Source organism: Aphelocoma coerulescens, chromosome 20, assembly GCF_041296385.1.
Source record: "Aphelocoma coerulescens isolate FSJ_1873_10779 chromosome 20, UR_Acoe_1.0, whole genome shotgun sequence".
Classification (NCBI taxonomy): Eukaryota; Metazoa; Chordata; class Aves; order Passeriformes; family Corvidae; genus Aphelocoma; species Aphelocoma coerulescens.
In genome coordinates, this window is record NC_091033.1 from 12,393,447 (window position 1) to 12,420,003 (window position 26,557).

Consider the following 26,557-nt stretch of genomic DNA (forward strand, 5'->3'; position numbering starts at 1 on the left):
GTCAATAAACAAGAGGTAAAAACAGATTAAACCAAATGGTTTCAATATATCACTTAAAATGTGATGAAATATTAAATGTACCAGAAATTGATTTTGCAAACTAAACCTTTACAACTTTGAATGGAAACAATGCTGGTTGTCTCTTGGGTTTAACTGCATTCCCCCATATGGATTTGTTTTCAAGAAAATGTTAATGAATAAAAGCACTTAGATTTACCCGAATGCCCCTGAAAGGTTTTATTATGCAGCAAATTAATTCAACAAATTTTTAGCCGAATGATATTTGACTACATTTTATGTGTAAAATATTCTTGAGTGACAATTTCTATCTAATGAGATTTTGATGAGGCAGAGAGCAAATTTTGAGATAAATTTTGAGACAGAGAGAAAATCTGGAGCCCAGTAAATATCCAGTGAAGGTCAGCCTTGGTGTCTCTGCTGCATCATTGGAGGAAGCAGTAAAGGCATTCTGGAAAGTGAATGTGTGTGAAGAAGAGCCAGATGTACAGGAACATGGAAAACTACATCAATGTTCCTTTTTGTACCTTTTTTTTTTTTTTTTTTTAACAGAAGAATAAACAAAGTACCAAATGCTCAAGTTTCAATTCCAACTATCAAAGTTTGTTCCTTGATTTTTGAGCAAATTATTTAAAAACTGTACTTGAGGATTTGCTACCTCAAGGGCTGAATGTAATACAGCTGACAAAATCATCCAGCTTCATTTGGTTGCTTCCTAAAATAAAAGAAAAATCCCAAACAGAAGAGCCAACTTCCAACAAAACTGTTTGCCTTTTATTCATATGTTTTTTAAAAATATCCACCCTGGCATTCTCTGTCATTCCCTCTGCTCCTTGCCCTCTACAAATTCTTTTAGCATAAATTTGTATTTTGTAATCGTTAGCCCTTTACAAAGCAGCCAATACATTCAACTAGAGATAAGGTAATAACTTTCCAATGGAGTAGGAAATTACAGCAGCATCGTTAGGCTAATGAGTTTTGGCTAAAGAGTTCTTCCTTCTCAAGCAGAGCCTCAAGATGAAGCATTTTTGTTTGTACCTCGAGTACTGGTAACAGTTATTCCAGACATTGAACACACGACACTTCACCAGGTAACCAAGAATATTCTGAGACAAAACAAGGTGGTTTTGAGGTTGCTGACGTGATGTTATTCTAGTGTCTTTCAAATGTCAACTTAAAAAGTTGGAACTGTATTTTATACACTGAGGATTGCTTAAAACACTGAGCCTCCCAATACCCCAAGCACTTCTCAAGATGAGCCTGTGGTGGAAACATTTTCTTGCTTCAAAGCAAGTTCCAGTTGATTTGCACACTGATCATTAAACTCACCCTTCACTGAACTATCTCCCAGCTCTAAAGGTTGCACAAAGTGGTTTTTTTTTTTTGCAGTTCCTTCACTGGAGATATCCCAGCTTTTCGGGATAGATGCATTGTCTGACCTTGAAAATTTTTTTGAGGATCCCAGACTGGGTCACTCACCTGGGGAATGAAGAATTTCCCCCTAAATCTCTTTTTCAGTGTCCAAGATGATGGATTTTAAACTTTATCTGAGGTTGTCTCATACCTTTCTTTCGTAACTGCTCTATTCTCTTATCAACTACATGGTTACAAGAGTAAGGGGGGTGAGGACAGGAGAAAGCAGCTGAACCCAGAGGCAGCAGGGTTTGGGCCATGCTGCAGACAGAGCAATTGGCTGTTAAGTTTCCCAGTTTTAAATCACAAACAGGTTCACAAGAGCTGTTGCTTGTGGCTACTCTAGGCTCCCAGACTGCCTTACACAGGTGAACCTCTGTAGCCCAGCAGAGCTTTGTCCTGTGAGAAACAGAACTCAAGGTTAGCACCAAAACTGTCAGAATCTGTTGCTTCATTTTGGATGTTGTGCCTTCAAACAGTAAGAGAACAGAGATTAAAATTACTGAGATATTAATCACCCATCACACCCCCCTCAGGACACATCTCCATGGCTCTACCTCAGTACCAGTCTGAAACACCTTCCATTAAAACTTTGAGCTCTTCCACAATATTTGGTTCTATCATCCAGCCCCTAATTTGTCCTTTTGTGGAAGCTCTTCTGATCCTGCCAACAGCAAACTGATAATGTTGCAAAAAAGAACTGGAACGTGCCCCTTGATGTGGCAATTCCTGACCCCTACACAGCTGCTCCTTGCTCTGCCTGATCTCTGCTGGCACTCTGGCATTTTAGTTGCAAGAATGATACAGTTCCAAAGTCACATCAAATACCAGAAAACTACAGACAGAAACACTGTACTTCACTATTAATAATTCACATAAAATTCACAGCCTAAAAACAATAGTTTGCATAACAGAACAACAGAACTGAGAGAATTCCCAACATTACTGCCTCTGTCCTTAGGCTTGTCTTTCTCCAAACTTGAGTAGTAGTATATTGAAAAATAAATTAGCCAACTCATTCAAAAAACTGACTGGGTAAATTAAAGTGAAGAGATAAATTCACATTTTAATTTTGAATTTGCTTACGTTTGTCTACTGGTACCCCAGCCTTAGAAAGCATGTTACACAAAAATCTCTAATGTCAGCATCTTCTCCCTCAAAAATTTATCCTTCTCCCTACTTGGGACAATGTTTGAAGGTTTTATTTTGTCCTGTCATTAAATAATTTTGAGGCAGACTTCCTAATTGAAAAAAAAATAGGAAAATCTGCAAGTTTTGTTTTCTGGTAGATTTGTAATTATCTATTACGTATTTGGTCAGTTATCCACATTACAGAGGTATTAAAGCTGTTGTTACCTTGGGGAATTCCCTGTGTCTTCTACGGCACCAGGCTAAGTTTATAGGACCCAGAACTCAGAAAAAACCCTCCACCTTATTATTTTTACGTTTGATGCAGTGAGAGATCTTATTTGCCTCCCCACCTCCTCCCATGTTGCCTTTCCAGGTCAGATTTGTGCTTTATACTGCACTCATTTTGCTCAGCTCAGTACACTGAAAGTAACCTGGGTAAAAAGCAGTTTGAGCTTTTTATAAGATGAGAATCAGGGTTCAAAACAATTAATTATGAAGCCAGTACTTATGGCTCAAATTTTAGCAGTCTGAGCACTACAGTAACACTCTAAAGCAGTTTTACCTCCCCACAACTGACACACATCCACTCACGGGACTGAAGCCAACCAGGTATGACCAGACTTAAAATAGGCTCACTCTTGGAATTTGTCATCAGTCACCAGAGGGATTTTTCAGTGTCAGGCTTTCATCAGCAGAGCTTCAGAAATCCCCTTTGTAGCTTATTTACAAAGATGCTTTAAAGTTTGTCATACAATAGGAAGATTTTTTCCCAAGGGATGAATTTTCAGAGATAGCAAGCTGAGGAAGAAGGGCACCATTTGGTTTTGGACTGCAAACAGATGTTTGCTTATAAATATTTTTATTGTTACACAAACTCAATATGTATTTTAGAGATGAGGACCTGCTCCTGTGTGAGATTTCCACTGATAGCAATCTATGGCCCTGATCCTGCTTATTAAAGTTAGTAGGAATTTTATTATCTACTTCCATGGAAGAGGTCTTGCAAGTGCCAGCATTGTTAGGAATACAGACAGCGCATTAGGTACAGCTGGGGAAAGAAGAGAACTTACTCTCTTCCACAATGAGTTACATAATTTTTTAACTTAGAACAACTTTATCACTCTTAAGACATTTGTATAGCACCAAGCACCAAGAGCATTGTCACTAAGGCACTGGACTGGTACTCAGCTGTCACAGGCTCTGCCTCCAGATCTGGGGTCAATCTCCTGTGTTTATGTCTTGTTTTCAACTGGCACATGATTTTTGACATTGGAAAATAAGGTAAATAATACAAAACATCCTCCATCATTTACAGGAACAACACACCACGACGAATTACAAGGTGCTCAAGTTCTGAAGCCATGAATGTTAATATTTCTGTGCATAAGATTTCTTGGCAGAAGGAAATTATCCTGCAGGTATCAATACCATGCAGCACAGTGGAGCAGTAATAGCTTCCCTTCCTCTGGAGTTAGGACATACCCTCAGTTAAATCCTGCCCTTGATGCCACAAATGAAAATAGTTTAGATAAATGAAGAAAAGCCCTCAGGACTCCTGCCTATGACAGCTAATCCAGGATGCCTTCCTAGGCTTTTGCATCAAAATCTGCTCCTATCAACTTGCAGAGCTCCAGTTTCAGCCTCTGAGAGCAGTGTTTGATGCTTCAGAGGCAGCTGAATCCTTTCTTAGTCTGTAGTGGATTTATCTCTCCACATTATTAAAAAAGAAAAAAATCTTTAGGAGTTATCCCTACTCTGCTGCACCACACTGAATGTGTGCTCTGACACACGAATTACTAAAAGTTCTTGGGGTGAAATAAGTTACTGCAAATGCACAGTAGCTGATTTTGAAACCACAACATCTCTACAATTTATTATTATTTTTACAAAATACCCAAAGTGATCAGACCATATTGTAGGTTACTGGCTTGCCGAAGGTTGTTTTAAAATCAAAACCATTTCTGAGTTACAGAAGTGCCAAAAACAATCTTGAACCAGGTTTGTTTGTTGGTTTTTGTTGTTTTCTTTTTAAACCAACCCCCATCCAACAAAATAGTTGTATAACTTAAAACAGAAACAAGAGTTTGTGTTGGAAACTGTTTAAAAACCAACCCACCAAATCATGCTTGAGCAGAAGCCTTGTATGGCAAAGATTCAGCTTAGGGCAGTTTAGTGCCAAGGTAAGACCCTCCATAGGTTTACAATGGAAATACTGACACAACCTCAACTACAGTGATGCAAATGTGCCCTAAAAACACTGTATTTGCTTTTATTAATAAAAGTGGTAGTGTTTACATTTGCAGGTATCTTACACTTCAGCATCACGATGAATACTGAGTAGAATGAGTTAAGTTTTGGCTGTAAGGTCAGAAGTTTCCAAACAGATGAATGAGACAGAAGTGACAGTCCTCAATCATGAAAACAAGAAGTTCAAATAAATAAATAAAACAAAACTAAGAAATATGGGTAAGCATTAGGTTGGAATGGTTCAATTAACTGCAAATTATGGCCACTAAATTAGAGACAGAAGAAAACACAGTTACTTATTAAATAGCAAGCATTAAAGCTTTATGGTTTTGTACTTAAAAAAAAAAAAAGAAAAAGAAAGCTGTTAAAAATAAGACTTGCATTTACCAGGCCACCAAACTGCATGGACTAATAAAGAGACTAACAAAGGCAATACTGAGACATTAAGACACACACACGCTCCGTACTTGTGCAACTCAACCATATTCAAAACAATTGCCTTTTTCCTCACATAAGAAAAAAAAAGCATCCCCTAAACATATCTGTTCATATAAAGCTTTAGGTTTCTTGAACTTTTGCTGTCTTCTATAGCTCATTGTTATTATGTGTCCTCCTCATCAGAGGAAGAAGCTTATTTTAATAATTTTTTAAATGGAGGTGCTTTGTTTCTCTCAGACAAGAGATTACATTCCTCACACCACTACAGGTTTTCTCCATTTATAAATTTGGTGTTTACACCAACTCCTCCTAGGCTTAAAAAGATAAGGGTTGGCACTAAAATAAAGATTTTGGCTCCTGTAACTAAAATTAAGGCTCACAATGAATTTCCTTTCCACTACGTGTGTCCCATTTTTACCTAGTGGAAACGCCAGCCCTTCACCTACAGGCACTGGATACATTCTGAATTGGAGGGGCCTGTTTTCAGTCATGTTTTCTCCTACAGTTCTACAAAGTTCAGGTGGCAACTGTCTAAACCTGTGAACAGGAAAGATCATTCTTGAAAGGTGAGTAACAACCGCAGCTAAATTTTTTAGACTATTCAGTGTCTTCTGGAAGTAATTCTGAATTGAGATGGGACAGTAACTCCCTCATATCCCTGCTCTTCAGTGAAAATGGACTATGTGATTCATTTTAAGACTTTAGCCACACAAAAGCAAATGAAGAGTCACAATTCTGAACAGTTGCAGTTCTTAGTATTGAAAAGGCATCCGATACCTGAAGCAAATCTAGCTGCACAGACATCACTGACCACACCCTCACTTGAATTTAAACTGGATCTTTTTCCAAAAAAAGAAAGCCAACACGGTCTCTTGAGTGGAGGGAAGCTAGTGTGAAAGGCAAAGAGGCAAGAATTTTGGTGTTCGTTTTTGTTTCTTTTCCTTTTAAAGTCACTGCAGTAAGATCCAGATCAGTTTAGGGGTGTAAATGAAGGGGGAACAGGGGTGTTTGAGTAATATAGGCTAACACTGTTCTAGATGTGTTATTACACCTGTAATTTCTGACTCTGTACAAATTGTACACGTAGGTTTAGACACATGAAAAAGTAACACACTCACAGAGACATAAAACACCTAGGTATAAAATATAAAGCAGTGTAGTAGTTACTAAAATTACATGCTCTCTTATTGCTACAGTGATTTTTGCTCTTTTTTCTTTTTACTGTACCACATGTTGTTCTAAGCATATAATTTGCATAAATTATTCAAGTTTAAGAAAAAATCCACACATCTTCACTTTTAAGCTACTTATATAGTTAATATAAAACAAAAAAGGTTCTAAAGTATCTCTTTATTAAAAGAGAAATAAAAATGTCATTTGAAACTGGAATTCAGTGGCCAAATCCAAGGGCAGTGCACACCTTGTCATTCCGGTAGTCGTTGCCCACGCAGCGCAAGCCGAGGTTGGTGGGTATTTGGCCCAGTCTAGAGATGGTCACCAGACCTGCATGATGCCCTACGTGTCTGTTATTGTTCTGGTTTTTGTCTTTAGCAAAAAAGGACTATGAATGACCAAAGACTAACATTTATAATTTGTAGCAAAATTTGGTTTTATGTAGAAACAAGCCATGTTTTGCATTTGGATAGAGATTTAAATGAATTAAAGCTAAAAATTAAAAAGCACGATGCTGCAACATCTGGTCACTTGTTGAAGACCTCACTTTTAAAGTGGTTAAGTTTGCACAATTTGTACTTTTTTCTTTTTTTTTTCTTTTTTTTTTTCCTTTTTTTTTTTACTAAACAGTATTTTTCCTTCTTTTATAAACCAGAAAAACTAAACTACAGATAAATTTTCCCTACCTTGAGCTAATGCTGCAGATAGGGTTGACAAAGCTGTACAGCGCAATCAAACATACTTACATCTTAGCTCATTGTACAGGTACAGCCATAATCAAGGCACAAAGATCTTCTACAAGTTATTTTCAATAAAGTTGTACAAAATAATACATTTTACAGTCTGTACAAGAATAATAATCCAGCAGTAAAATAAAAAATGAGGGAAGGGAAGAAGAAAAAGAAGGGAAAGACTGTGAGGACTACAGTCCAGATAATGATTTTTAGAGCAGACAGGATCATCAGTGGACAAACTGAAAACAGTGTGTGGTTAACTCTTTCTGCAATCACAGGCCATACGCAGTTCAACTCATAAATGTCCACGGTTGTCTTTAGACCACCAAGACTGGTTTTAAAAATACCCTTCTGAAAGGTAGCAGTTGGTTTTTGCACTGTCTAGGTCTGTTGGAGAATTGTCAGTATTTCCGCCCAAAGCCACATTACAGTCAGAGAACCAAACTCAAGGGTCTGTCTTCAAACTTGGTCTGTGACTTGGCACCTTCGTTACTCGGATGCAGTGAGTGATACAAAGTGGAGATCACGGGTTATAGGATTATGCCCACAGCAGTGCTAAATTACCTAAAGTTTTCTCTCCCCCAATTTTTGTTTCACATTTTAATTTTTTCATCCCCAATTCTTTCAGGTGTTCCACATTCAGGGCTTTTAATTAGTTAGGTTTTATTTCTTTTTTTTTTTGTTTTGGTTTGGTTTTTTTTTTCCTCTCTTTTTTGTTAATAACAGTGTTAGGGAATCCTCATGGAAATGGCCTTTTAAGTGTTAGGGGCCATCTCAAACTGTCCGAGGGGTACAGAAGCAAGCTTAGAAGTGCTGCTATTGTCCAGCAAGGAGAAAAAGTTGAGGGGTGCAAATCAATGGGAGATTCAAACAGTTCTCTTCCACCCTATGTGGGCAAGGGTGTTTTTTTTCTTTTTTTTAATAAGGAATAAGGAGTCCAAAACACAGAAAAAAGTGCTCTCCATCACAACAACTCGTATTGGCGAAGGTGCATGCGCTGAATAATGTCCCGACAGTCATTGAAAACCCTCCGGATGTTCTCTGTGTCCACAGCACATGTGAAGTGAGGGTAGCAGTAGTGCCTTCCATCTCCACTTGCTGTGCTGATTCTCTGTGCAAAGCAAGAGAGAGACTCTGGGTTAAAATAAAACCCACTGGGGAAACCCCACCCTGTCCCCAGAATTGGGCTGAATGAAGGTGAGATGTGAATGTGTGAGTTGTGTCTTCAGAAAGTAGAACTGAGTGGCAAAATACCCACAAGTTTTCGCTCTCTCACCTGAAACATGAAGTTTAAAATCATCAGAATTACACGGTACGATGGTCACTGAGAACTGGGGAATTTCAGAGAGGAATGAGAACTCAGGAAAATGCCATTATTTATATGTAGCTTTGGTGGATTTAGCAACACCACTCCTAGTCCATTTGGCTATGGAAAAGTAGGATTTTGCCTCCCTGTAGAAAGCTTTTATCCCCTTTTCTCATACTTACAGAAAGCCTCCCTCAACTTTTAATTTTGCTCAATTTTAAAATGAGTCCACAATTTGACTGCCAGCCTCACCATTACAAGTAACAATATTAAAAAAAAACCAAACTATGTCCATTATAGCTTCAGCTGACCAGTAATGGGAAAGAGAACATTAATATGTGACAGATGAGGCATCTTTTCATTAAGTCTCTAAAAATAATGCATGGAATAAAAATCTGGCCCTATTAATAACAGCAAAACTTCACTCATCATTCTATTTGGGGTTTCTTAATTCTCACCAATTCTTTTGCTATTTAATTATGTACAAACAAATATCCAAATAGCAGCTAAGAAACAGCAGTAAAGGTCATAAATATAACAGTGGTTGATGCAATGTGGATGTTAGATATAAACAACACAAGAAGTGACAGCACTTTGCAATAGCAGAAGGTGAGCAAGAGCTTGGGTTTGAGAAGAATCATGTAAGAAATAGCCAAAGAAAGGAAATACTTACAAGAAACTCGTCTCTAATAAAATACTTGGCCCTTGTAACTCTGGGATCCTCACCAGGCTCTGGTGTTGCTGATTAATAATAAAATAAGTATCTTATTAAAAGAGATGTTTTCTGGTAATAGCACCTAAAAATCTCAACTTGTCCTGTTTTCTGCTCACATACGACAGAAATACACTTACCAAAACTGACTGTGAGACAAGACAAACCATAACCTTATTTAAACCAGCAAGATTTCAGGAGAACAAGGGAATATTACAATGGTCACAGTACCAGGCATTTGGCAGGTAAGAGAAATGACCACAGGCAGGATTAGGGGGAGTCCCAAGGACACACTTGTGACAAAGTGTCAGACTGTGGTCTACACCAAAGTAAAAGGATTTTGTCATGATGAAATTATTAATATATTAAATGTTTTAAGAGGCAGGAATCTCTCATTATTAATACCTAAAATTCAACATTACAATTTGGCTGAAAGACAGTGATGATTACATCTACTTAAGAGTTTTCAAGTCTTAGCTGAAGCTACCAAAACCATCACAAATGTGATTAACAAGGAAGTGATAAACTGCAAATAAAACTAGAAATCTTACCATCATCTGGTGTAGTGTAGCGAGCAAATTCTGGAAAGTAGTCTTCAATTTTAGATTTCCCTGCCAAAACTTTCTCTGCTAGCAAATCTTGTTTATTCAGGAAAAGGATTACTGAAATGGTCCGTAGCCACCTGTGAAAATGGAAACCAAACACTGTGAGAAGGCACAGCTCAGATCACATAGAAACTTAAAGTAAGTCACCCAAAGTATGTGGAGACAAGATCATATGACACTGAAATGATTTGGAAAGGTTCCTTTTATACCTCAGTCCTGAGGGTGCAATTCCAGGTGTGCACACCTTGAGGTTGTTCGGGTGCTCCCCACTTTGTGCTGTTAATTGAAACCCATCCCAGGGGAACATTTCTACCTCCCAAAGCACTGCTCCATCACTGCTTTAATTACTTCAGCCTCAATATGACAACCACCAATCAGTAGCTGTGCAGAGTTCTCTTCAATGAGCTGAGTGTAATAAACATTAAAGGCGGGAGGCTGTGACCAAAGAATCAGCCCAGACTGTGCGGGGAGATGTGAGTAACAGAGCCCCCAGTGCTGTTAACCCTGGGGGGCAGCCAAGCACCACATAGCTCCTCACTCACCTTCCTCCTCAGGGGATGGAGGAGGAGGAAAGGAAGAATGAAAGCAAAAAAATCTGGGGGTCAAGATAAAATAGAAATAATGATTGTTTAATTAGTGAAGGGTAAGTGGAAGCGAGGAGAAGACAAAACCAGTGATGTAAAGGAAATCACTCACCACCTCCTGTGGGCAGACCAATACCCAGCAAGCTGGGTAACCTCCTGAAATCCCCTCTTTTCCCTCTTACTGTAGAGCATGATGTTATGTGGCATGGAACACACCTCTGGTCAGTTTGGGTCTGCTCACCTGTGTCCCCTCCCAACATCCCCGTGGATTCACTGCAGGGGCAGAGTGAGGATCAGAGAGGGCCTTGATGCTCTGCACACACTGCTCAGCAGCATTAGTGTGCTAGCAGCATTGTTTTGGGCAAAACCTAAACCACAGCACTGTATGAGCTGTTATGGAGAAAACGAACTTTGTCCCAGCCAGGCCCGTCCACGAGTGGTGACTGCAGTATGAGACAGGATCAGTAATCTCAGTGATAAGAGCCATTCACAGACCTGTTGTTCCAGATACTCTTGAAGAGGTTTAGTGCTTCCTGCAGCCGATTGGTCTGATTGTCCTCTCGTATCACCATGTTGTAGCTACTGCTCGCCACCACAAATATGATAGCAGTCACATCTAAACCAAGAAATACCCTTTAGTTAATGCCAGACTTCAGAAGAAATATCCAGGAATCATGAAATTCAATAAGAAGCTGCCAGACTCTCAGCTCCATGCAGAGAACAGGCTGGGATGATGCTGCTGACAGCGTTTGAAGTACCAGGAATCAAAAAAGAAAGTGAAGAAACCAGGAAACCAGAAACCAGTGAAAGAGGCAAGGCAGGCCCCAGAACAGAAGCTGACAGAATGACAGAAAGTATAGGAAAGAAAGGAACTGAAGCAAGAGAGAGAAACTGAAGAAAGCCAAGAGGAGAATTTAAAGAAGATTTAAAACATGTAAAGAAAATTGGAAACAACTGTGAACTATTAGGAAAGGACAGGGAGGCCTTTGGGGAGAAACCTCAGGACAAACAGCACTTTTGATTTGCGTGAAGAGTAATAATGACAACAGCAGACTGCAGTGAATTCATGGTTAATTGCTCTGGTCCCCCTGTAGTGTGTTTTACTGCTCAGAGCCCCATCTCTTCCCCAGGAGGCGTTCCCAGGATCACAGGATCCGGATCCCTCTGTCTCTGTGGGGCTGTGCTGCTCCAGTCCCTCACACTGACATCCAGGCTCATCTACCTCAGGCACCAGCAGCAGAAGAGATGAGTCAGACCATGAGGTAACAGGAAGAGGAAGGAGCAGAGGTAAAACCCAAACAAATCTGTTATTAATAGCACAGGAGAAAATATTGCACAGTCCTTCCACACACACACACACACTGTCCAGCTGATTCTGTGACAGGAACTGTAGCAATGTGCCATGAATTCCAAGTTGCTTTCTGCTTTATTTATTCTCTAGGATCTCACTGTAACTTTTCTACAAAAAGGTGGACTTTTGTGTAACTTCATCAATATTTCGTCCAAACGACAAAGAAGAGAAAATATTTTCACCAAGTGTAGGTTTAAAAACAGCTACGTGGAGAAAGGTGTCACATCTAAACAGAGATACAAAGTAAAACAAAGAGCTGCAGTGAGGGTACCTGTCACATTTCAGGACAGACACAAAATTGCCTAATTTCAGTCATGTGGGAATTAAACCTGACCTAAACTCATGGGGACACTGGTGTTAAGAGACTCCAGCTCTCACCAGATGTGACACCAGGTCTAACCAGACAGATGATCCCTACAACTTCATTCTGCACTACTGGGTCAGTGCTGATTCAGAAAGAAGCACCATGACAGAGCTAAGTGGCTGCAATTATACACAAAACCATGATATTCTGATTTTAGGCATATAGTAATTATCCTGTATTTTGCATAAGCACATACATATGTAAACCTGCATGTGGAAGACAGAACATGGCTTGGAATTTACACTCTCATGGATGGCAAATAATGCACAAAGCCACCTCCAAAATTAGCTAATTAAATGAAGAGAGGGAAGCCAAAAAAAAATGGCCAAGCTGAAGTTATCAAACTCAAATTCCTCTCCACCTACATTCTCCCTGAAGATGTTCTATGTAGTTACAGGAGTTTACATGTCAAGAAGAACTCCATTCTATGACTGTTCGATAACTCCTTATTGAGCTATGTAGAAAGATGATGGATTTCACACAGTTGAGAAAATGAAGATTAGGCACTACAATCTTGCAGAGAACTATTTTATGAAGCCAACAGAAATTCTAATCCTACCATTAAAACACTGGATCCATTTTCGGCGTTCATCTCGTTGCCCTCCGACATCAAACATACTGAGAAAAAAACATAAATCCAGTCAGTCAGAATCATTCTGCGTTGAGTTTTTTGTGTCTGCATACTTACAGAAAAGGTAAAAAATTTTAGGACTTCTGTGTCATAGAAGCTAAAAGGAATCTTGGATTATAAGAACCTGAACAGGTAAACAGTCCATTAACATATGCATGCAGAGAAAATAGATCTAAAACATTTTGTTCTTCATGATTTAAAATAAAGCAGAAATTGCACACCAATTTTCATTTCATCTTCAAGCCAGACTACTAAATTAAAATTAATAGAACACTTACTTTCTATTAAACACCGATACTTGAGAAATACAGTAGTCTCAATAACTATGGTAGGCTCTCCTCCCAGCTTACCCATGTATTTGTCTGTGTTGTATTAAAAAAAGTAAAAAACACAAAAAAGAAAAAAATTATACTTACTGAAAATTTACTTTATCCACCTGAAACTTGGTTTCAAAAATTCCTGATGTCAAAACTCTGCATCTGAGAAGATCCTAAAGCATAAAGAAAAATGCATTGATTCAACACAGATATTTGGTGAGTTTTCGTATATTCAGCAATGGAAATGAACCCCTTTTATTCCATGCTGAACTGAGACACCAGGGAACAGCACTGGAGTGTTCAGTGTCACAGAAGCACAATGGAAATCTCGTGACTGATGTAACCTTGTAAGTCATTTATGTGTATAAACAATGCAAAGGACAAAGCCATTTTTACTGGAGTACTAAATATGTACAGTGCACGGCAATACCTGAAATGGCAATTAGAAAAAGAATGAATTATCCCCAAAGATGAAGGAGGCAGGTCACTCGTGTAATTTCCTAACAAAGCTCCACATACCTGGTCAGATGGGGTGTACTCGTTCTGTTTGACTATGTCAATCTTGTCTAGAAAACTGGGGAGAGGAAAGAAAAAAGAGAAACTTGTCAGTCTCAAATCAGACGAACTTTCTAATGCTTTAGTAACTGACGGTTCCCAGGGAAGTTTTGGTGTATTTTAATGCTCTCGGGCTCACAAAATGATGAAAAATCACACACTGAAATGGCTCAATTTGGGTCCTTGCCCGCAGGACGAGCGCTCCCAGCAGCAGCCGGCAGAGGGCCGAGCCCAGTTTAATTAATCCACCTGGGAATCTCATCCCAGCCCCTCCCGCCGCCACAAACACACCAGGAGTTTAATTTAGGTCATTTATTCATACGAATCCTACAATATAACCTGCTACTATTAACGGTAAAGCAATGACTCAAGCAAATTGCCCCCATGTACTTTCCCTGAAAGTAAAATGAGTATTTTTAAACAACTTATCAACTCTATAGTTCTTTAAATAAATGAAAGCCCTTAACCAATTTCAGTCCAAGTTCAGTTAAGTGACAGGGGACACTGATTTTTCAATGTTTCAATTTACTTTCTGGAGCAGCAGCAGTAGTTGGGTAAATGGGTAATAAGAGATGTATTTCATTCAAATTCATTAGGTATTACCTACAGATGATACTCCGGAGTAATTTAATTTTTTTTACCAATTAACTATAACCTCATAATTATCTTTCACTTCAACTCAAAGAGCAAAAATCTCAAGGAATTAGTTGATTCTGTTTTATTGTGGTGGCAAAGCAGCAGCCCAGGATGCAGATTTTATGGCGTTTGTCCCCAGTCTCACTGCCCAACACCACGCCCTCGGCCAGGTGCCCCCTGCTCAGCCCCTTCCACTTGAGCAGTGCCTTTACCCCTAACATTAATGATTAATCAGCCCTTAAACCAGTAGGCTTCAAGCTTCCTTTGAAATTCCTCTGCAGGAATTGTTTTCTGTCTGAAGCAGAAATCACAAAGAAAAGGCGAGTTTTCCCTGCCTCCCTTAACGTGCATTAACAACAGTCACAGCTTAAAGAGGGGAAAAGGGAGCCCTGTCCCAGATTCACGAATAAAAAACCCACCCCCAAGTAAACCACCACAGGACTCAGCCCCAGTTTCAGCCCCAGCTGACTTCCTAAAACACCTAATGAGGAGCAGGGAATGGGGAAAAATAATTGTAGATTTTGACAAAGGCTTCAGTGCAATGCCCTTTTCACCAGGAACTAGATGATCTTGTTTCAGAGACACATGAAAACTAATTTTTGTTTAGACTGAATTACAGAATTTTAAACACATTAAAATGTATCTTAAGTTAAACACACTACAAAAACACGTGAGACAAAGTACAAAGATCAATTTCCATCATGGAACGTGACATGGCCACAGACACACAAGGATAAAGTGGCGACAAACTGTGCTCTGCAATTTGTAAGCTGGATTTTTTTTCTTCCTATCTTCCAGGCTGTTAAGTCATTTTTTCTTCGTTTTATTTTTAATCCAAAGAGAAGAAATAAAACTCTCTGTTCAGTACACAGAGGATGTTAAATATGTACAACAGCCGTGAGTTCCAAGTAGCGTGATTGTTTCCACCCCATCCTCTCCCCTCAGAGCACGGTTTCAGAATCACGTAGCAATTTCACAAGTTGGAGGATGCTTGAAAAATGTTCCGAACAGAACATGTTCATCAAGATACAAAGGTGATTACTGCAATCACCCAGCCTTTCTGTATGAATTTATCCAAGCAGAACATTTTATGCTGGGTTCCAGTTTTTGGTTTTGTTTTGGGTTTGGGGCTTTTTTGTTTTATTTTTAAACCCTCTGCTAATCAGCTTAATGGATTTTGAAAACTGAAAATTAGAAAATAACAACAAGATATTGCTATAACCTGGAACTGAAAGTACAAACCTCTTACTGTTGTTTATGCAGACTATTTTTAGGCCTATGATTTCCTTGAAAAACATCAGCCACATAGGAACAGCAGTACTGTACTTGAGATGAATTCCAACAGCAATGCTCATGCCAGGTAAAACAAGTTCAAATGGAATAAACATTTCTTCCTCCCCCCAAAACAAGCTCCAACATTCAGCAACATCTGATACTCCTAACAATGCTCGTTGGAGAAGGAAGTCTTTCGGTGTGTGACAGTCACCAGAAAACCCCTCCTGCTTCCAGGGGCATTTTAGGGAAAACACAGCACAGTGATACATTAGATGAAGATTTCCCCCTGTGCCTTTCATAGAACTCTGCTCCAGCAGCTTTAGAAAGGGCTGAAGGCATTAAAAACCAGTTTGATTTTTTGCTCAAATGTAAGGAAAGGGGATTTTTCTTTTGGTTTGTCAATGCAAAAATAAATTTAAGGAGAAAAAGGGAGCAGAAATTTGATCCGCTCTGATATACCTAAAATAAGGAGCAACAGCAGGAGCATGAGAGTTCATAAAAGATCAATACACTGTGTGCAGAGACTTCTCAGTCAATGCTAGTCAAGACCAAACAATTTATCCAGTAAATTTAACTAATAATCCAGTCAGATGAGAACAAAGCCCAATTCAAAATAAACACAAATTCACCATCATTAATTTCTATTTTTAATTCTTGCTGTGCTCTACCCAAAACACAAGTGAGGCCACTTGAGTACTACTTTGTGTGCCGAATGCACTGCTGTGAGAGATTGTTCTAAGCCTACTGGAGACGTGCCCACCATCTACTGTGTCAGCAGTGAACTTACAGGGAGAAGCAGAAGTGACCTTGGTGAAATAATTCCCATAAAACTGTCAAACCACAAAACCAAATTTTATACTGTGAGCAAGCCTTGAACAAAGTTACAAACTCAGTTTTTTTCTTCTGTAAAATCTTCCCAGAGATTATATGGAAAAGCCATTTTCCAGAAAGCAAATAATTCATTCAGCATTGCTGCCAATGCTCACTTTGGGCCACATTCTGGACATGACTAAGTAACAGGATCAGCTCCTGCTCTACAAAATTCTGTCACGTAGTAAGAGGTTCTTTGCCTGTGTTATAAAACATTGATACTGCTCTGACACATGCTAACAAAAAAAACCTCAAAAGACTTCAGGTTATTTGTAGTCAGCAACACTGAGAGGAAGCATCTCTAGGACAGCACCAGTTATGTCTCTGAGATATTAAAATGAAAGGTATTAGCAAAAAATTAAAACAATCTGGGAAAAAAAAAATGCTGCATTTTTGTGTCCCTTTTTTTTAGCTTAGGGAAGGAAAACCACATGTGAAGCGTTCCAAACAGTTCTTTGTGACAAATAAGGCATCTTTAAAATTAAAGGGGCACTCAGGAGGCAGATTCACAGAGAGGTACACAGAGGCTTTCCTTAGCTGCAGCGGGTCTAAGTAATTAAGCCATATACGTATCCCCAATTCTTTCCAAATTTTAACTAAAACCTATTATGTCAAAACATGTCCCAATTTTCAGATCAAGATATATGCCAGTACCTGAGTTATTCTGGAGTTCTTTCATCCAGAGAGAGCTCCTTTATCCCAATGTGGGGGGAATTTCCTGAATGAACAGTGCTGCTGCCAGACAAAGCACTGCAGCTTGTTTTCCCTGCTGGAAAGGTGTGTAACACATGAAACCTTCCACCTCAGAACCAGCACAGCTTCACTGTCTGGGGAAGCATGGGAGGGGAACTCAGGCTGCCTTTCCTCGAGCATTTCCTGACAGCCTTCTCAATAAACACTAACTGAAATGTTACTCTGTGATCTGACGAAATGGCTGGCAGACAAGAATTATTTCTTTTTTCTGCTTTGTGAAGAAGAGCTTTTGTTTTCAGCCTAGAACAACACTGGAAAGGTGTCTTCAAACTGACAACACACCTATATTTGAAGAGCTTTTATTTCCATCAGGGTTTTTTTTTGGTCAAGTCGTAACTTGAATTTGCATATAAAATGTCTCTCTTAAAAGAAACACTGAAATCTCATTGTCAGTGTCAGTAAGATACTTCATTAAATCAAGATTATAACTCATAACCCTCAACAGTAGCACTGAAACTCTGTATTTGTGAAGTTCCTTGCCTCTGAAAGCCTCGAGGTATTTTACAGACAGTAAATCAGACTTCCAGCTCCTGCCTGCCTTCATCGAGGCTGCATTTCCTGCCTTGACTATCGCACTCCAAAACGCACACCTGGAATAAACCCTATTTTAAAGGCAGGCACACTGAGTAGTAAATTGCCCCAAGTCCCTTGAGTCAGTGGAAATTATTTTCCATTTCCACTGAGTCATGTTTTTCTACCAAGATATTACTAAGAACCCACCAGAGTATTACTAAGAATTATCAAGATTTTACTAAGAATTACACTGGCATTTACCCTGATCACCTCTAAAACAGTCTTCCCAATTCAGGTTTCTATGTCCAGAATGAAATTAATGGTTTTTTACTGATCACCCTTAAGACCAAACTGTGCAAATGCCCTGCAGATTTTTATTTATCTGCACCCTGTCAGGACTACAAAAGTACTACTTAAAGTAGTTTTAAGCTAAAATTTAACTCAACATTAACAGCGTTTATTGTAAACAAGAGTGCATTTTTTATTTTTCAGAACAGACCATGTTTTACTTCTGCTTTCCTGCCTTTTTAGTCCTCGCCATAATCCTTTATGCTATTCAGCAAAGCTTTCTCAAAGCTCTGCAGTTAACTATTTGATAAATTCTTTCTTCAGCTATGCTGTCTATCCTGAGCCAGAGACACAGGATGAGTACAAAGATAAAAAACTCTCTTTTAAAAGGGTTTTTGTGTATGAATGAATTGACTATCCCTTAACTCTGTCCCTTTCTGCTGCTCCTGGGAGCAAGCAGGAGTGGGAAGAGGAGGGAATCCAATCCCTCAACTGGTGGTAAAGATTTCAACTAGTTTATTTTGCAAGAGGAGCAGAACAGAAGGCAAAACTACAGTAATGATACAAATAAAACAAGCAAACATTCACTCTGCTAGTATTTATGGTGTCCTGCAAACATGGACAGCATGTGACACCAAACTTGTCAGGTTTTTCCCCAAATAAAAGTTAAAAATCGAAGTTGGGACATCAGTAGATTTTTGCTGTTTGTTTTTTACAGATATACTGATATTTTCTATTGTTTGCAAAGGTGGAGCTGTTACTGCTGAGGTGGTCGCTGAAGACGTGCCACAAACGTTACCGGACAATTAAAAATGCTCAGAAAGGCACAGCTCTTTTTTCTGCCTAACAAAATTAGATAAGGAGAGAGAAAATAAATTCTAAAACCTTTGCAATTATTTTAACAACTTCACAATTAGGAAAGAGAAAAAACCTTTATAGAGACAGGCACACAGGGACAGTACTGTACCAAGTATTATTGGTATAATGAGGAGAGCACTACATTGCACCTAAAAACATCTCATATATGATGTTCCTGTAACAACATTCTCCATGTCAGTCCTCAGACATAAGGATTCCATCGAAAAACAGATTAATGTCGGAAATGAACCTCAAAATGTGGTATAAGACGTGAACAGAAGTAAACCAAAAGCCGACTCTCCAGAAAACTTTCCCAAGAAGCTGCAAACACTTTTTGATTTCCAGTTTCAAGTCAAAGGGTTATTATCATTTCCTTATCAAAACTGTACATCACACAGAAAGGTTTACAAATAGTCTAAAGCTCAGAATTTAATTATAGATGGTATCAATGCGTACGTATCCCAAAAAAGTGATTTTGAGAGCGGCCCCAGCTGTAATTCCAGAAGAACCTCGAGCATTCCAACCACTTGGAGGCGGAGGGGCACCATGGGTCTAATTTTGAAGCAAATAATGAGAAAGCTGAAAAGTATGACTCCATATATTTGGAATCATCTTGTGGTAATCAAGGTTACAGTTCCTTATATGGCATGGAGAACATGAAGCACACACAAAAAATAGAATATTAAAACTATGGGGTACAAAGAACTGCAACTATCACAAAAAACCAGGACGTGCCAGCAAAGCCCCTTTTACTTTTGTGTCTCCATGAAGTTCAAACCTTGCCCTAAAAACGAGGCTGGTTACACACCCGGCTTCCCAAACTGCCTAATTAAAGCAGCGTAATCTGCCGGGAGGCATGAATGAATTTCAGACAAACCCAGCAGAAGGCAAACCAGCCCTTCAAAAACTGCCAGCACTCGAAAAGGGAAGTGGGGAAAAGGTAGGAGAAAAAGAAAAATCTATTTAAAGAGGTTGTAGTTGTCTCTTCCCCCCCTCGCCCCCCCCGCCTGTCTAAAGTTAGTCTGGCTTAGAGGATGCACTAACTTTCCCAATCAGTTTTACATTACAGCACAAGTCCAGAAATAGCTCCCAGCCGCCTTGGCCTCTAGCACGGTTGCCATGACAATGGAACCACAGGGCTATAAATAGCTCATCAGCACCAAATCTTGTGAGACACATCTGGAATGGGGCCAGCCCAGCCCTGGCCTGACAAATAAAAATACGCACAGGCAGTTTCAAAGGCTGGAAAGGTACAATGTGGCTCGGGCTGTGTGGAGCAGGGCAGGGAAACGGGTTTGATTGCTTGTTAGCACGAGATTTATTTGATAGGAGATTGGGAGAGGTATAAAAGTCACTTTATTGCATACTAAACAGCCAGCCTTTCTCTAAGGTCTATTTTTCGTTCTTTTCCCCACCCATCTGCAGCACAACCACCCTGCTTTTGAAACTGTAACAATGCGGCCTTTTGCCCAGGAGACCATTAAAATAAGGAAAAACAGAAGGAAAGAGAAGAGACCTTCAAAACTTCCCCCCCCCCCCCAATTATTTCTGTATGTTTTTGGCTCAAGTGCACTGAGTGCTCCTGCAGGCCTGACAGGCATCCTGGCCGGGATCGAGCGCTTTGCTCCAGCTAAAATCAGTCTCAGGCTGCTCCGTGCCTCCAGGACCGTGGAGTGGGACGTGGTTCCCAGATCCTTGTGCCAGGGCTGCTCTCAGCATCACCCCTTTGGACCCTCAGCAGGGAACAGAACCAGTCACAGCATATCCCATCCCACTTCCCAACAGCTCCGTGCCACTGAACTGCCTCTGGAGCACGCATTTTCTTCCACTTAGTGGGTGAGAAAATGTCGTATTTTTAGCACAAACTCTTGATCAACCCATTCAATTACATCCAAATTATCTGTGTGGGAACAGAATGTTATGTCAAAAATGTTATTCAGTGTATTTGTCAATATTACCCAACAGAAGACATTTGTATAATCAGGAGATTCAATATTTTCTCCAGCAGAGGAAAGCAGCAGCTCAGGAACCAGACTGAAGTTGTGAGACTTTGTTATTTCGCAGATACTGGAAGTAGTAAGTCAGCGTGACAGAACACAGAGAACACCACTCCCAAAATATAAAATCCTAGTTGCTCTATCAAAAACCAATAGAGACTACAGATGGTGATCAAAAAACTGCAACTATAATAAGCATTAAGCCACAGTAAAATATCTGCTGTCTGCCAAAAGGCACCGTGCACGCGCTCCACGCAAACTGCACCATCAGCCCACAGGATTCCTTTAGGTCCCTACATGGATATTTTCATTGCTAAAAATTGTAGAGTTACTTCCACCCAGGCTTCAAGCTGTATGTAAACTTCCCTCCCCTCCCCTGCCATCTGAACAATGTATGCCTCAGGAACAGCAGCTTGCACAGAAGGATTTTGGAATGTTCTTTGAAACATGCAATGCAGGATTTATTGGTTTTTATAAAGATACTCCAAGTTAGTCTAAGAGCCTATCACCAGCTGCAAGTCTTTATTTAAATCATATTAAAAAAGAACTATTTTTTTCTCTTCCTTAAGAAAGCAACTCATACATTACTACAAGGTAGCCCTTTCTGGCCCACATAAGGGACAGAGAAAGAGATTGTCTGAGAGAAAGATGAAGGGAAGAGGGCTGTAGAATAGCCAACACTACACAAGACAACCCAAACCTGGCCAATATTCCAGTCTTTCATTGGAAAGGCTTCCATGGCATCCCCAGCTCCCCTCTGCCTTAACTCCTTGCCTTAACTGGATGATCCTTATGGAGGATCATTTGTGCTCCTTTACGCTGAGCGGGGCACAGCTCACCCCGAACTCTGCATCCTATGCCCATTCCCAGCCTCTCATGGAACTGCCCAGCACAGCCTCCCCCAGGAGAACCAACACGACCCCAAGCCAAGCACTCGGGGCTGCTCCAGCTGCCTTCACTCCTGCTTTGCCAGCGTGTAGGGAGGTGTTTCCACGCTCTCACCAGTACCAAACCACACCGATTCAACCATCTCGCTCCCGTGCCGAGGCTCCCCCGGCCGGACAAGCCTGGGGATGTTAAATAACTCCAGAGCAGCCCCTCACCCCACCCCAGATGACTTCAGCTGCTCCCAGGCCGAGGCTGGGAACAGACGTGGAAGGTAAGGGTATGGATGAGATCACCACACCACCATCTGATCCCAGGGCAAGCCCGGGGCGGGAGCGCGGGGTGAGGGAGTGGGGAGGAACATGGCGCAATCCCTATTAACTTTTTTTTTCTCTTTTAACAAGGCTGCAAAAGGAGACAAAAACCATGGGAAAAGGCAAAGCAATTTCATGTTCATGCAACAAAACTCCTCGCTCCACTTTGCTCACTGCTCCTCCAACATTTCCTCCTGAATTTTGGAGGGTCGTACACACCAGAAACTTGAGCCTAATTAATGAACCTGTTTCTTGCAAGACACTATCAAATCTATTGCTTTAGATATGGAATATTTTATCTTTTCTACAATTCAAAGCAATTTCGCTTGCCTGCCTTCATTTTTACTTATCCCCATTTCTGTCCTTCCTGATGCTGGAAATGGTTTTGACCTCCTGTGACTCTGAAAGATTGTCATCTTGAAGAATCTAGGTCCTCCATCAGGTTTGGTATCTTTTCCAGTTATTTCAGCAAAAGCTCTGCACACTAAAGACTACAATGTTTAATTTTACGGGAGGAATTAAAAGCTGAAGTCTAACACTTAATTGTAAGAAAATAACAAATTGTTTCTGTGGACTTCACTATCTAAAAACCAACAAGCTGGACTAGTGACAACTCCAGTGTGGCTGATGGTGAACTTCTCTCCCACCTGCTCCCCCTAAATATCCCTAGCTTTAATAGTTTTTGTCATGCCCTGCTTTCTGGAAGGTGGAAAAGTATCTATGAACAAGGTCAGGGATTTTTCTGTTTTAAGCCTTTTTAAATTGTAAGCTGAAGTCACAGAACTTATATACAGCAGAAGAAACCAAAAACTGCATCACTGACTGCATTCCTACTGTGCCCTGTGGGAACTGAACTTGGAGAGAAACTTGAAATTTAATAATTTTTCACAATCTAATCTAATTTAAATCCATCAGGTGCAATAAGGCTCTTCTTAGATTTAAGAATATTTGCTATTAAAGTAGACTAAGGAGTCTGTTTAAGTAAAGTCAAATTCAGAATGAAGAATTTAAAATGAAATTTGAATATGAATTTATTTGAAATTCCCCATATCTGATTTCAAATAAGGACATGAAAGCTTCCTTCAATCCCAGATGCCATTTCCAATATGGCAACAACCTAGGCATGTTTTGGGTGTAAATCCCCTACTGTAGGCTGCTCTGAGCAATTAAAACAGGTGAACCTAACGGGATATCCTTTCATTGTCTTTCAACCAAGTATTTTTATGAATCTTGTCCTCATGGTCTGTAGCTCCCTCCAGTGCCATTAAATCAGTAGAATTGGTTTCAGATGATAAAGGATGCATCTATAATTTTAAAACTGCATTATTACGACAGAATTAATGACAGCACTAATAAGTAAGAATCATGTTAACAATTTAAAATATTAATAAAAGTGCATTCAGATGATGAAAGAATTAACAAGCTTAATACTTCATACTAGTTTCCCTAAATTGAAGAAACAGAGCTATCTGTAAAACCAGGTAAAATAAAGGTTCACACAGTTACCATGTTTTTCAGCTTGTGTGGGGCTTGTAAACCTAAACAGGGAGAACACAGAACCAGGCACTTCCCCAAATACTACTGGAAAAATGGGCAACATCAGTTGTAACAGGAATTTTAGGGACCGGGGTAGGTGGAGCTGATATGACCTCACGTGACAGAAAAGGAATTTTGAGCCCAAGACTGAGTTTCCGCAGGAATTAAGGAAGCAGTGACAGTTCAGGGAAGGAATCAGGCCCCAGATGAGCCCTAAACAATGGGAAGACAAATCTCTGCTGGGTTCCGAGCAGGGTGGTAAGGGAGGACTTCACCTCCCTGTCTAAACACACTTGTACAAAGATCTTCAGAAAAATAGTGTGCATACATTTAAATAAGATACAAATCCAGTGTTGGAATTCTGTCTGCTTAGGCACCATCCCAGCTGAGATTTTTGTTCAGCACTTTAGGAAGTTAGGTTCTTTAGCAAAAAGGCAGTAACTTTGACTCTGATGCTGCTCACAGGACACTGAGAAGATTCATTTCTGTCCCGTGACGCCGCAGGCAGGGCCTGGAAGGGTCTCAGTGTCTCCACAGGACTGACTACCTGTCAATACCTGCTGGGGCTGACAGTCCCACACCTCACAGCAGCTCACATTTCAGCTTTTGCTTTCCTCAGAGGAATGTGGCTTCCCCCCTCCTTCTTGTTTAAACGTTCTGCTTTCAACTCAGCAAAAACAACTCCAGGCCTCTGTAAAAGCAGAGGCACAACCTGGCACCTGGAATTGAAAGCATCTGTAAAGAGCATACCTCTCCTTTGGAAGTGAGTTGTAATATAAAGTTATTAGTTTTTTTTCTTGAAAACATTTGCTTGATCATGAAATTTAATACCAGGCATATTTTAAAAATACAGTTTTAAACCAGGCAAATGATACAGAGCTGCAACAGCATTTTATACTGTGAATTTTGAGCAGTGCAGGGACACTCATCTTTGGCTACAGTGAAAAGCAAATGTCTGGTTCTGTGTTCTGCCATACAACAAAATGAAGAAGTCAAGTTCAAGTGCTTGTCTGTCCCTGGCACACATTACATTCAGGCAGATAAAAGGAGCAAGAAATCAAGCTTGAAGCCAAAATCAAAGGTAAATAATAAAGGTGACCACGCCACTTCTATGGAAAAGCCATTCACAGGAGTCGCCATGGTTCTGGAATAGTGCAGCCCTCTTTTATTCTCAGTGAAAAACCTGTCAGTCATCCAGGTTCATGGTTCTGCTCTTTGCCTAGTGTTTTGCCACTCTTAAAAGGAAAATCTAATATAGACCCTTACTCACGTGCCTGTGACAACATCAATACACAGCCACTGACTATTAAGTGTTTCCACAAACTGCATTTGGGTATTTAGTGCTTTTAAGCCTGCAATTAAAATGGACACCTCACAGAAAAATGTGGCTTTACAAAGACCCACGAACAGCCCTAATTTAACAAGGGACATGCCAAGCCATTTTAAAATCTTTTAAATAAAATATTTTGGCCCTTCCCTCTCTCTTCCCCACTGACCTAACTTGACTCGACTCACTCTGAAGCAGAATTTAAATCATTACAAAAATATGAACTTTAAATCTCACCTCTCAAAACACACAGCTGGCTCTAAAAGACCTTAAAATAGTACTAAAAGCTCTAGTCATTCAAATGTCTGTAAAACACAGTAGGATAGACTTTGTATTTACAAAACATATTCTAACATTTCCAAAATGTGTTTTTTCATGTGGACTTTTCTAAGCTGCGTGCTTTTAACACTGGAGTCGCAGAGAATTTAGAATGAAGCGTGCACAGGAAAAGTAAAATCCCTGACAAGGCACAACCTCCGCCTGTTTCCTCTCCCAGCCAAGAGTCACGTCGCTGGTTTTGGCTTAGGGACGTTCACCATGGCAGTCCCTGACTCACAGAGGAGCAGCGAGGTGCTGCAAAACACGGAATCCAGACAGGACTGGAGCGAGATGGGGTGTGGGTGAGGGATGGGGAAATTTTGCAACAACTCTTAAAATCCCTTATTCTCTAATTAGCTTATTTTGTAATGTTAAAATGAGGAAGTCGTTCAGCTGCTTCAGGTGGAATTAGCTCTTTTGAATTAGCTTTAGTGACTCTATTTATTACCTATATAAAAGTGTTGTAATTACCTAAACAATTACTACATGTATTATTCACAGAACATAATTATTTCAGCATTACAGCTCCAAAAGCCCTCAGCAGCAGAAAGTATAGTTCTATCTTGAGGTGGAAACTTACACTCAGAAGAATATTAAGATTCAGAAGGTACCAGAGGTGACACAGACACCTCTCAGCACCCTCACTGGCCTCCTTGTTGGCAGACTTTACAGAGGCCAAGGACCGGGACAGCCTGGGCAGAGAATCTTCTCCCACAGCCCCATCCTTCTCTTAACACAGCTCTCTGTGCTCCCAGGCAGTGCCAGAGCCCTGACCACAAACCACCCTTCAGCCGAGGCTGGAGAGAACCCCTGCACTGAGCTACCCTGCACAAAACTGCTCAATTTAAATTCCTGCCACGTTCTCCGGAAACCTTAACTCCAGTCCCACCTTTCCTCTGGGGATGGGGGCAAGGAGAACAAAGAAAGAAAGAAAGAAAGAAAGATTCTACCCATTGTGGTTGTGAAGCAAGTACAAAATAGTGCAGCGAGTTCTACCCGTGCAGGGAGCACGAAATAAACACCAGGAGGTGGGAAAGAACTTATCTCAGTGGGCATTAATTCTGAAACTCCAGTGATACTGGTTTATGATTTTTTGGTTTATTACACTGAAAAGAAAGTATCACAGAGCTATGAATAACAACTCATTTTTGCACCACCAGTGGGTGGAGTCCCCGCCCCCGTGCTCTCAATCACAGACAGGCAGCAGGGAATCCAAGGGAAGGAAAAGTCAAACTGAAGAGCCCAAAGTGTGCACGGAAGTTCCAAAAAAATCTCCAAAATCCACTGGATTACTAAAAGTCATGATTCCAGTAGAAGACAGGCACATCTTCACCACCTCTTTGTCTGCAGAGGGCAGTGTCTCATGTTTGCATCTCAAATGGATGAAACCCTAAACCTAAATTATCCA

The 26,557-nt window shown here is 40.2% G+C and overlaps 1 protein-coding gene across 6 annotated transcripts in view; it reads right to left on the reverse strand.

The window, feature by feature from the left end:
* Positions 1–770: 770 nt before the first annotated feature.
* Positions 771–26,557, reverse strand: part of GNAS (GNAS complex locus) — a 136,079-nt gene continuing 110,292 nt past the window's right edge. For 5 of the 6 annotated variants that reach the window (XM_069034474.1, XM_069034471.1, XM_069034470.1 and 2 more), the window contains 7 exons: positions 13,544–13,598; positions 13,124–13,197; positions 12,636–12,694; positions 10,857–10,977; positions 9,724–9,854; positions 9,134–9,201; positions 3,401–8,265 (listed from right to left, as the gene is read on the reverse strand). In XM_069034474.1, the coding sequence (XP_068890575.1) occupies positions 8,119–8,265; positions 9,134–9,201; positions 9,724–9,854; positions 10,857–10,977; positions 12,636–12,694; positions 13,124–13,197; positions 13,544–13,598 (655 nt within the window). In that variant the 3' untranslated portion in view covers positions 3,401–8,118. Of the gene's footprint in view, positions 8,266–9,133; positions 9,202–9,723; positions 9,855–10,856; positions 10,978–12,635; positions 12,695–13,123; positions 13,198–13,543; positions 13,599–26,557 lie in introns of all 6 variants that reach the window. The other variant, XM_069034469.1, reaches the window with a different exon arrangement.